At 38.4% G+C, this 11,874-nt stretch overlaps 1 protein-coding gene across 1 annotated transcript; it reads right to left on the bottom strand.

Annotated features, from left to right (window-relative positions):
• Nucleotides 1-1,713: 1,713 nt before the first annotated feature.
• Nucleotides 1,714-9,954, bottom strand: LOC100465815 (mucin-2-like). Its single transcript, XM_034642935.1, has 3 exons — nt 9,843-9,954; nt 6,429-6,593; nt 1,714-3,937 (listed from the first exon to the last, which is right to left on the bottom strand). Exons 1-3 carry the CDS (start codon nt 9,897-9,899, stop codon nt 2,693-2,695), a joined length of 1,467 nt encoding a protein of 488 aa, XP_034498826.1. The 5' UTR covers nt 9,900-9,954; the 3' UTR covers nt 1,714-2,692.
• Nucleotides 9,955-11,874: the final 1,920 nt, after the last annotated feature.

Genomic DNA, 11,874 nt, shown 5'->3' with positions numbered 1-11,874 from the left:
TGATAACTCCAGGGGCGCCTGGGTGGCACAGCGGTTAAGCATCTGCCTTCGGCTCAGGGCGTGATCACGGCTTTATGGGATCGAGCCCCACATCAGGCTCTTCTGCTATGAGCCTGCTTCTTCCTCGCCCACTCCCCCTGCTTGTGTTCCCTCTCTCGCTCGCTGTCTCTATCTCTTTCCAATAAATAAATAAAATCTTTTAAAAAAATAACTCCAAGTCAAAAACCAAATGGTCTAATCAGTGATGGTTTAAATATCTTGTAAAAGATTTAAAGATCTCATAAAACAGCAAGAAGGAGAGGAAAGACCAATGTGCATTATTAAAAATCTAAATTAATGTATTTACTAAAATGTCATTACTTCTAAGCACCTCTAATGAAAATAATAGCTAGTAAGAACAATGGGTATTCACTTTGGTCCAATTTTTTTTTTTAATTTTATTTATTTATTTATTTATTTGAAAGAAAGTAAGAGAGAGAGCATGAGTGGTGGGGGGAGTGGCAGAGAGAGAGGGAGAACAGACTCAGGGCTCAATCCCAGGACCCTGAGATCATGACGCGAGCTGAGAGCAGATGCTTAACTGACTGAGCCACCCAGGTGCCCCCACTGTGGTCCAATTTTAAGAAATTTTAAATAGTTTAGTTTGCCCAGAAGCTTTAATATAAGTTTTTCTTGAAAATATTTTTTATATAATGTAGTAAATAAAACAAACCCCTTTTGATTTTATATATAACTGAGTGAGTAAGGTTTTTTGCACATAACTAGGTCTATAATTCTTTTTTTTTTTTGCATGCCTTGAACATGATTCCGATTTTCAATATTTTAATTTAAAATTTATATCACACTAGGGGCGCCTGGGTGGCACAGTCGTTAAGCGTCTGCCTTTGGCTCAGGGCGTGATCCCAGCATTCTGGGATCGAGCTCCACATCAGACTCCTTCCTAGGAGCCTGCTTCTTCCTCTCCCACTCCCCCTGCTTGTGTTCCCTCTCTCGCTGGCTGTCTCTGCCAAATAAATAAATAAAATATTTTTTAAAAAAAGTAAAATAAAATTTATATCACAGTAATAACGTCATTCTTAGACTATGACCTTTGAGCCAGTGATTCTCAAGCCTGCCTGGACATTACAAACGCCTGTGAAGTTTTTTAAGTGATAGATTACTAGTTGCCATCTAAAGATCCTGACTGAGTAAGTCTGGGATATCAGCAATTATAATTTGAACCTGCTAGAATTATTAGAAATTCAAAAGTAACAGAGTATAAATTAATGAATTTACTACTTATCTGCACTGCTACTTTGTTCTTCTGTGTCTTCCATACGTCAGTATATAGTTGGGACTTAAGACATGTCTTCATTGATTGACTTATGAGATTTTTGAAAAATATTAATTTTAAAATAGAGATTCAAATGCACTTTCACTAATATTAATGCAAATTAAATATGGTTGCTTAAAAGGTAATTTCAGTCTAAAGAGAAACTGCAGAAACATAAACTTCACCATAAAGAAAAATTCTAAATTCTAAAATTTTCTCTGCATATGTTTGTTTAAATCTCCACATATAAAATTTGTTTATTATGCATGTAATTTGTGTACAGAAAAGTGCAATGTTCTGAATAGAAACCAATTCATATTAAAATCTAAATGACTAATTTTACTCTCAGGTTTTATATAAAATTTCTTAAAGATTTCCTAAATAAATTGGGTTATCTTGCCTATATGAAATTATATTATTTTGAAATACAGAAACAAAAGCAGATCTGTATGGCATAAATGTTCAACTTCTTAAAAATAAAATCAGTATTAAGACTTTTGGAATGCCTAAGTATTGATCTGGTGACAATTCAGATAATTATTCCATTGCTCATTTTCTAAGTTACCGTTCTTCAAGGGGCACCACGGTAGCTGCTGCAAGTATAACGTAGTGATGGTGGTAGATACAGACTCAGCAGGTACTGGAGAAGAGGCAGCTACAGTTAGGGGGCAGAGCCAGTGGAGGAGGATGGTTGTAGGCTAGATTGTAGTGATCATAACTAAAGCATAACTTGCTATAGAAGAGAACATTGTGACAACTGATGGTAATTCTATTAAAGTGAGAATGGTGGTGTTTGTAGTTTAGATGAATAGCTGGAAATTACAGATGGCTGAAGGAGAGCAATGACCACTGTTACTCTATGACCACTGTTACTCTAAACTACGTGGAAGTTACAATAGTTGTAGGTTAAGTGTAGTGGTGGTAGTTGTAGATTCAAATGAAGTAAGTCAAGCTGTGGCTTCGGTCGAAGAGATGGTAGATGTGGTAACTGTTTTGGATGTCCACTAAGATTAAGTTATAATGGCATTTATTGTTACTGAAGTTGCAACAGTTGTATTCTGTTAAAGGGGGTCAGATGTGGTTTCACTTGAAGCAGTGGTTGTAGCTTTTGTGATTTTATGTTCAGTTGAAGTGATGGTGGTGGCTGTTGGTCCTGTTGAAGTGATGGTAGGACTGCTGGGGTTGTAGGTCCTATTGAAATGATGGTGGTGGCTGTTGGTCCCGTTGAAGTGATGGTAGGGCTGCTGGGGTTGTAGGTCCTGTTGAAGTGATGGTGGGGGCTGTTGAGGTTGCAGATCCTGTTGAAGTGATGGTGGGGGCTGCTGGGGTTGTAGGTCCTGATGAAGTGATGGTGGGGGCTGCTGGGGTTGTAGGTCCTATTTAAGTGATGGTGGGGGCTGCTGGGGTTGTAGGTCCTGTTGAAGTGATGGTGGGGGCTGTTGAGGTTGCAGGTCCTGATGAAGTGATGGTGGGGGCTGTTGGGGTTGCAGGTCCTGATGAAGTGATGGTGGGGGCTGTTGGGGTTGCAGGTCCTGATGAAGTGATGGTGGGGGCTGTTGGGGTTGCAGGTCCTGATGAAGTGATGGTGGGGGCTGTTGGGGTTGCAGGTCCTGATGAAGTGATGGTGGGGGCTGTTGGGGTTGCAGGTCCTGATGAAGTGATGGTGGGGGCTGTTGGGGTTGCAGGTCCTGATGAAGTGATGGTGGGGGCTGTTGGGGTTGCAGGTCCTGATGAAGTGATGGTGGGGGCTGTTGGGGTTGCAGGTCCTGATGAAGTGATGGTGGGGGCTGTTGGGGTTGCAGGTCCTGATGAAGTGATGGTGGGGGCTGTTGGGGTTGCAGGTCCTGATGAAGTGATGGTGGGGGCTGTTGGGGTTGCAGGTCCTGATGAAGTGATGGTGGGGGCTGTTGGGGTTGCAGGTCCTGATGAAGTGATGGTGGGGGCTGTTGGGGTTGCAGGTCCTGATGAAGTGATGGTGGGGGCTGTTGGGGTTGCAGGTCCTGATGAAGTGATGGTGGGGGCTGTTGGGGTTGCAGGTCCTGATGAAGTGATGGTGGGGGCTGTTGGGGTTGCAGGTCCTGATGAAGTGATGGTGGGGGCTGTTGGGGTTGCAGGTCCTGATGAAGTGATGGTGGGGGCTGTTGGGGTTGCAGGTCCTGATGAAGTGATGGTGGGGGCTGTTGGGGTTGCAGGTCCTGATGAAGTGATGGTGGGGGCTGTTGGGGTTGCAGGTCCTGATGAAGTGATGGTGGGGGCTGTTGGGGTTGCAGGTCCTGATGAAGTGATGGTGGGGGCTGCTGGGGTTGTAGGTCCTGTTGAAGTGATGGTGGGGGCTGCTGGCATTGTAGGTTCAGTGGACGTTGCAGTGATTGTAGACCCTGTGGAAGTGGTTTTAGTTGTGGGTTCAGTTGAAGCGCTGGTTACTGCAGATTTAGAAGTAGTAGATGTCATTCCAGAAATGTCATTATTTGAGGGTGTCTGGCTAGTAACGGGAGAATTATCATTTCCTCTATTGTTCACCAGGCATATTATGAGTACTCCAATTGCTGTGGTTATCAAGGAGGCTAAGAGACAAGCCAAAAAGACTTTCCACAGAGACCAATTATTACAGCAATTTCCTTTTACCTAAGAAGAGTGTGAATGACAATATCAGTAATGAAAAACAAAAATGTTTGCGATTTTTCATCTCTTTTGTGTTATTTATACCTTAGTGCATTAACATGATTAGAATCTCTATACATCGCTGAAGAAATTTAAGCTTAAAAATCCAAGTTTTTATCCAGGTGAAACTAATTGCACCCTTCTTCTAACCTTAGAAGAAATCAAAATCTACCAATATTTCATCTTCTTTTATTCCAGTTTCCAGTGATGGGAGGGGAGAGCATTGTCTTGTCACATAAGCAGAACAGCACTTCAATGATAAATTCTGTTACATACCTAATCCTTCACTGGATGCTGTCATTACCCCAAACTGTTCCACTTCCAAAATCACTCCCTCAAGAACCCTATGCTCTCACCACCATCTCTTCTCCTTCCAACTTATTTATTCAATTACTCCTATAGCAACCTTTCTTTAGTCTTACTGAAATCACTGGCCCAGGGGCACCTAGGTGGTTCAGTTGGTTTCAGCTCAGGTCATGATCTCAAAGTCCTGGGATTGAGACCTACATTGGGCTCCCCACTCAGCAGGGAGTCTGCTTGAGCATTGTCTCCCTCTCTCTCCCTCTCCCTCTGCTCCTCCCTCTGCTTGGGTGCATTATCTCTCTTTCTCTCTCTAAAATAAATAAACACAATATTTAATAATAATAAAAAATGTTGGCCCAGCAGACCTTGTTTTACTCACATACCTCCTTATCCACCTTTTGTTCCATGGTCCATTTTCAATAACACTAATTCCCTAAAATCTCTTGCACTGCCCTCATCATTCCTCCAGCTGGAAAATAAATGACTGCTTTCTCTGGACTTGTCCTTGAGCAGCTGTCAGGGAAAGTCAACTACCTGGCCAAATCAGAGTCAATATAAATGTATGATCACCATTCTTGAATAGATTTTCTGTCCTGCTCCACCATTCTATTTTAACATTTGCCCCTGAAGACCATCCTTCCTCTCTTTTGAAGAGTCACCTCCTTGGGCTTCTGTGATATTCCATTCTCATTGGTTTCCTCCTAACCTCCACACCCTCCAGAATCTTCCAGTTTCTTTTAGAGGCTCAGTATCCATGCTCAGCCTTTATTGTTCACATTCCCAGGCCCTTGTCTCTTTCACTCTAGGTTTAGGGTCAGCCAAAGGGCCAGATAGTACATAGTTTCAGCTTTGTGAGCCATACAGTTTTGGTCACAACTACTCCAACCTACCATTATAGTCTTGAAGCAGCCACAGACATTGAGTAACCAAGTGAGTGGGGCTCAGCCATTGGTAGTTCTTAAAAAATTCTAAAATGCAGCTGGGGTTAAAAACTAGTAGACTAGATGCTATTTAAGACTTCTCAATCCTATGATTACATAAATTAGTTTGCCTCCACAAACAAGAAGAAACATTTTCTAACTCCACCTTATTAAGCTCATCCATTCTTTCACATTGTCTCAGCAACAGTATTAACAGTTTATATTTTTATCCAGAATCAAGAAACAAAGTTCAGACTCTCTATAGAGCCTCTACAGCAAGATTAAGCAACAGAGGGTAGGAATTCCAATATCAGGGAAATCCAACCAAATTTCCAAGTGGAATAAGTAATTTAAAGTCAAGGTCAAATTGCTATAATAGGGCTAAAGACGGAGAGATACAGTCCTGAGGTAAAGTTAATTCAGCCAATGGATAAGGTCAGGAACCAAAGAGAGCTGGATCTAGTCCAAAGCTAGTGGAAGAAATCTGAAGAACAGAGTCAGGTTTCTATGTCAAGGCCATATGTGTCAGAGGTCAGATCAAAGAAACCTACAGAATGTGCAACATACAGGTCCAGAGGTTAGAACAGTAGAAGAAAATAAGGTAGGTGATCACCAATTGAGTACGACCCTTGAATATGACACAGTCTCCCATCACGTCTAATTTGTGTATTAAACCCTACATTGCCGGCATATTTGCTCCTCTGCCTCTCCCCACCTACATTTATACTTTACATTTATTCCTTTTTTCACATATATTCTCTATCTGTGCAAATATTTGAGTCCCCAACTTGAACATTAGTTCCTCCAATACAGAGATTATCAAATGTTCTCCTTTTTTTTAAGAATTTATTATTTTTTTAAAGATTTTATTTATTTATTTGACAGAGATAGAGACAGCCAGCGAGAGGGGGAACACAAGCAGGGGGAGTGGGAGAGGAAAGCAGGCTCATAGCAGAGGAGCCTGATGTGGGGCTCGATCCCATAATGCCAGGATCACGCCCTGAGCCGAAGGCAGACGCTTAACCACTGTGCCACCCAGGCGCCCCCAAATGTTCTCCTTCTTATGAATTGCTTCACAGTGACTTAGAATGATACTGAGAATACAGCAGATGCTTAACATAAATATGGGTGAATTAAATGATTAAATATATTTCTTGAGAAAGAATAGAACAAATACGTTCCTGTATAGAACACATTCCAACCTGGGTAAACACTGTTATATTAAACATTACCTGTGTATTAGATAATTCTGTGTGTGGGTATCTTGAGTGTGCGAGGACTCCTGGGCTCACACAGACCCCAGTTAAGTTGGAAGAGACGTGACCAGTTGTGCCATTTGAAGGTCGATGCCAGCAGGCAGAGCTGTGAGCCTCTTGATCACCTGAACATGTGACTGGCTATAGAAATAAATTGTAAGTGAATAGGAAGCCATGGTGTTGAATTTCTAATATTAAATTCTTCTATCAAACATAATCAAGAGTATCATTTTTAAAGGGATAAAGCGTAACAAAACTTTTAAAAGGAATGTTTTCTTATATTCTGAAAACCAAAAAAAAAAAAAATCTAGACAGATGATTATATATTGCATTATAAAAACGTTACCGATATTCCAGATCAGGAATGTATGTCATCTCATCTTCTTTACCATATTACTTGCATATATTAAAGACCCTCATGTTGTAAGCTGCTGTAGGTGAGCATATATTAGGAAGTCTCTATTCCTACAAGGAATAGAACTTTAGAGCCAGAAAATTCTTGCAGTTTATCAGGTACAACCTGTTTAGGTCATTTTGGAAATGAAAATATTAAAGCAAAAAGAGGTGAAGTTATCATCATCACCATCATCATCATCATCATCCCATAATGACATAATAGCAAGCACTGGAGCTCCAACCTTCTAGTCTTAAGGCCAGTGTACTTCCCACTCCACTCCACTGTATATAGTATATTGTTACACTAAACTACGGTAAGATATTAATATAGTGTATTCTAATCTACACTATACTAATGAAAAATTCTCATACAAACAGACTCTTTCTATCTATGCAGTGGAACTTGAATGCCCATGACAAAGAGACAGAAGACAAATAATTTTTCAGTTTCTGATATGTTTATGCTGGCTTCCTCTTGGACATATAGCCGTGTAAAAGCAGTTCTCAACAACAACAAAAATGTCTCTACTCTTAGGAAGCCTACATGCCTACATGCTAATATAACAGTGAGGCATAACAATTGCAAAATATTGTTGAGAATTAAATGAAGATTAAAAATGGGTTGAGCTCAGTGGGAAAGATTTGTGGGAAGAGGTGTTTTAAAGGGGGAAAGAACAAGATGAAACAAAAAAGGGAGAGGAATAAGCCCAGGAATTAGGGAACTGGGCCAAGAGTTTTGTTACATCTCAAAAACCACATAGGATTGTCTGGGGATCTACATCTCATAGAATGATAATGTTGCTTTCTAGTTGTGAGTCAAGGGCATCTCTGCCACTCCTTGCACCTCTTCCAAAGGCAAAAATTAAAACTACCCACTGTAGATTTACTATGACGGTTACTGAGTAAATAACTGGAGGAGGGTTAAAGCAATGTCTGTGTGCATTCTGTTAAGCGTCGGCTGTCAGTGGTAGTAGTGGTAGAAGTAGCAGCAGCGTTTTTATTCCTACTGTTGCTACAACCAGTTGTCTTGGGTCATGTTGATTTAATAACCCATTACTAAATAGCTATACAAATTGCGGGCCCATCAACACATGAGTTCCATAAAACTGTCAGATTAGAATTGTACATGCTTATTGGTCCATTGAGAACAACCATGAACAACATAAAAAATAAATATGATTGTTATTAAATGTAGATAAGGTGGAATACTCCTGGCAGTAAAGAGTTTTAAAGTTAGATTTTTCTGTTATATCAAAGAAATAAAGAAAACAGCTCTATGTTTTATTGAATAAAACTAAACAAACTCCATGTTACTTCCTAGATAAATTTTAGTAATGTTGGACTTACCTTTAGTAACAACCTTGCTTATTTTGCTAAGTGCTGATGCTGTAGTTATTATCCAGTTTGCCTGTGGCTGATGAACGTAAATATTCTCATGCACTTTGTAAACAAAGTAAAATTCACTCACCAGGCCAGTTTTCCAGAATTTTCTGGCCCTGATGGAATCTCAGTCCTTTCAAAGAAGAAAAATGATGGGTGGTGTCTACACTTAGGGTGGAGAACCTATGATCTAGGCTCAGCTTTGGAGTAATACTGCAGCCCAAGTAATAATTTTTACTGTGCTACGTTGCTCTGGGTTTTAGTATAGGTGCATTCTCTACACAAAATTGGAACAGTTAAAGAGCTGCAAATGTTTTATCAGATAAATAGCCTTAGCTAAATGGCCATAGGCAACTGAAGTGAATTAGCTATAGTTAATAAAAAGAGTTCTTTGGGTTTGCCTGCTGACTTTAAAGGATTAACTTAAGGTCTCATATATCCCAACAGAAAAACCAAACACCAAAATTTATTCTGTTTTTGTTTATAATCTTCAAATAATTCTTAAACTTCATTGTTGAATTTGGTCTTAAGAGAAAAATACTGTGCTTTAAATATCCAAAATAAAGTGAAATATTCAGCCACTTATCTAGATAGACACTATAAAAACAACTCAAAATAATATTTGTAAACATCTTCAAGTTTGTTTTTATCTAGAGAAGCTATGAAGATGATGAATACCTGGCTAAAGGGATTCTTTTTTTCCTTTTGAGTATTCAGGCATCCTGAAGATCCAATCATAGAGTGTCAAACTCAGAGTGACAAGGAGAACAGCTTCAGGACAGTCCTTTGTATGATGGCTCCAAGGACAAGACCTTTTTCTTTGGTACAACAACAATTCTCCAGGGGATTCTTTTTTCACCTAACACTTACAGAGCAAAGACTTTCTTCTTTGGCTTATCTTGTAGGCAATTAATACAGGCTAATTGCCGTAGCTCCAAATTGCAAAGGGAAAATTTTTCATTTATTCTTCAGGCAGTGAATTTTAACTTACTATTTTAATTTTTAGCACATTTCTATCCTTTGTTCTCATATCAAAGATTATTTGTTCAGATATAAAAAGAACTCATAACTACAGGGAAGGCTTGATTCTTCGTATAAAACATTTAAAAAAAGATAAAATGACCACATTTTTATACAAAGTAGGGCTTTTTAGAGGATTTCTTTCTTAGGCCTAATGACAATATCCAAGATTAATATCTGAATCTTCAGCATATTTAGAAATCTAAGTTCTAATAGGTTTAGTATATAAATGTGAAGAATCAAATTATAAAAATATTACTTCAAAACCAAACCAAAGATATCATTGGAGCTTTATGTTTACATGATAGTGAATATAGAAAGTCAAATGGGTTTATTTGTATATCATGTGGTGATGGAAACTTTGCTAATGCTTTAAATTAGCAAATATACCAAACAATTTCTAAAGTATAATACAGAAGAATATAATATGAAAAGTTGAAGCAGAAAACTTTAATACATGGCTACTCTTCCTTTTGGAGAATAATGCAAAATTTTGACATTGACCACATAATAGTAAAGAGATTCATTGATCTTAAAAGCTGAAAATCAAATAGTAATATAGGCAAAGTATTAAAATAGGGCAACAATACTCACAGACTGGTTTTCAGAGTATTCAACATTTACTACGTATTTTCCATGCTTTCTGTCCATTCTTGCGCTTCTGCTACAGGCTTAACTCCAAGAATACTTCTCAATTCCTGCATGGCCCTTTATACCTGCAACCCTGAGAAATATTTTAAATGACTAGTGGAAAATCAACTCTGATGCGTCAGTGCAGGTGAGGATTAAACTAAGTAATAAGCAGTTATTCACTGAAATGCAATCCACTTCAGAGAAGGAAATGGAAGTGTTAATCATGGAAAACCAATACACCTTTGAGCACTACTGTGATGACTCCCTCAACGACCCTCCTGGCAGAAAGGAACTTGAAAACCTTACACAACTAGTATTTTTTCTTCCCTTTGGCCCCATCCTTCAGACATCTGTCTTCTATTTTAGGACCAACCCAAGAAAAAATTGTGAGTTGGAAGTTTGCCGTTGCTTTCTCTTTACCCAAGCAAGAATGTTTTCTTACCCCTTGTGGACACCATCTTTTAATCACCCATGGACTTAGGATGGCTTCACCTTTTCAATCTCAAGGCTGGTGTCTGGAAGCCTACTTGGTCAGTTACTCAGGAATTTACATGCATTCAAAAATGATTAGAATCCACTTCCTAGGCAATGACGCCAAAGAAGTGATAGAATATTGAAAATCTTGGGAAGGAATTTTGTTGTTGTTTTGTCAAGAAATCTAGTTTGCCTCAAATTGAAAAAGGACAAATTTTTATTGATTTATTCACTCCATGGGTGAGGCTATTGAGTTTCTAAAGTGTATCAGGCACTTTTCCTAGTACAAAAAATTTGGTAGCAAGCAAAACAGACCATACCACTGTGTTCTTTGTATCTGACACTATTGGAGTCTGGATTCTTTGATCCTTTGAAATTTCTCTTATAATCATATTCAACACCTTCAGCTTAAGTAGTTTTACTGGATCTGAAATGACATAGCCTCAAAACTTAAGACATAAAAAACATAGAAAACAGCCCCCAAATTGAAAAGCTGGGAAGGGATTTGTTCTAAAGAGGAGTGAAAACATAATGATTACTCTTACTCCTGTTGAAACAAAACCAATGACGCATATGTATGGTCATGGACTGCAAAAGACACACGTCAGTCAAAGATGTTAATAATATTAAACATGACCTTCTAATAAACTGATTTACTTGAAAATCAGAATGATAAAATTACCAAACAAGCGGTATAAATTTGACGGTATTTGCTTCAAAATATCACTATACTTATATTTTTAGGAGGCATTTATTTTAATTTGGTACTAATGCAATATACCCAGGGTGTAGGTAAAACTCCATCATTTTATGACAGCATCCATACATTACAGCAATGGCATAATAGAGAGTGAAAGTTTACTCCATCACTTGATCTCATGCTCATAAGCTAATTGATCTAGTAGTTGCAGCAAGGCTCAGTCCCAAAGTTTGGAAGAAAAACATATAAAATATTAAATTTATTAAAAATAGCACAAAATTGAACAACACATTGTCCCATTGCTAAATTTACTATGTAAAAATTATAATTTTCTTTCTTTTGTGAAGAACAATACTTCAGCAAGGATTATTAACAATTCTCGTGAATGCCTCCATCCAAAGGTCAACAGAAAAAAACAGAACATACCTGGATTGTTATAAAGAACAGAGAGGATGGGTATTTCTCGTTCTGTCAAAATCTCCTATAAAAAGTCTTTGTTCACAGGATTTATAGCCAAAAAGAAACCTGAAGTTCTCACTGGCTGACAGTAGTTGAGGGAATTGTTTGATAGCTGGCCAATCTTTAGGGGAAAATTTCTATTTCTCATTTATCTAATAGACAGGTGAATTGCATTGTTATCCGAAAGCCTAAGTCAAAACTATTTTTTTAATCATGTTACTCAAACAAATCTTTCTTGCCTGAAATTTCACTATGCTTTAATTATTACTTCTTCGGTCAGTTAATAATATGAGAGCTGCATCCCTCTGTTCTTGGATATTTTAGAGAAAGGGATTATTACATTTTGTTTTTCATTCTGTT

This window comes from Ailuropoda melanoleuca, chromosome 14 (assembly GCF_002007445.2).
Source record: "Ailuropoda melanoleuca isolate Jingjing chromosome 14, ASM200744v2, whole genome shotgun sequence".
In the NCBI taxonomy this organism is placed as follows: Eukaryota; Metazoa; Chordata; class Mammalia; order Carnivora; family Ursidae; genus Ailuropoda; species Ailuropoda melanoleuca.
The sequence above is the reverse complement of the archived record's forward strand: the minus strand, read 5'-3'. Positions and strand labels throughout refer to the sequence as shown.

Bases quoted from the DNA above. Each gene is read 5' to 3' on its own strand.
- LOC100465815 (XM_034642935.1), bottom strand. From the start codon at position 9,899: ATGGACAGAAAGCATGGAAAATACGTAGTAAATGTTGAATACTCTGAA. The intron at 6,594-9,842 runs GTGAGTATTGTT...TTATTTCTATAG, and splicing joins AATACTCTGAAAACCAGTCT to CCAGTCACATGTTCAGGTGA. The intron at 3,938-6,428 runs GTAATGTTTAAT...CACTCTTCTTAG, and splicing joins CAGAATTATCTAATACACAG to GTAAAAGGAAATTGCTGTAA.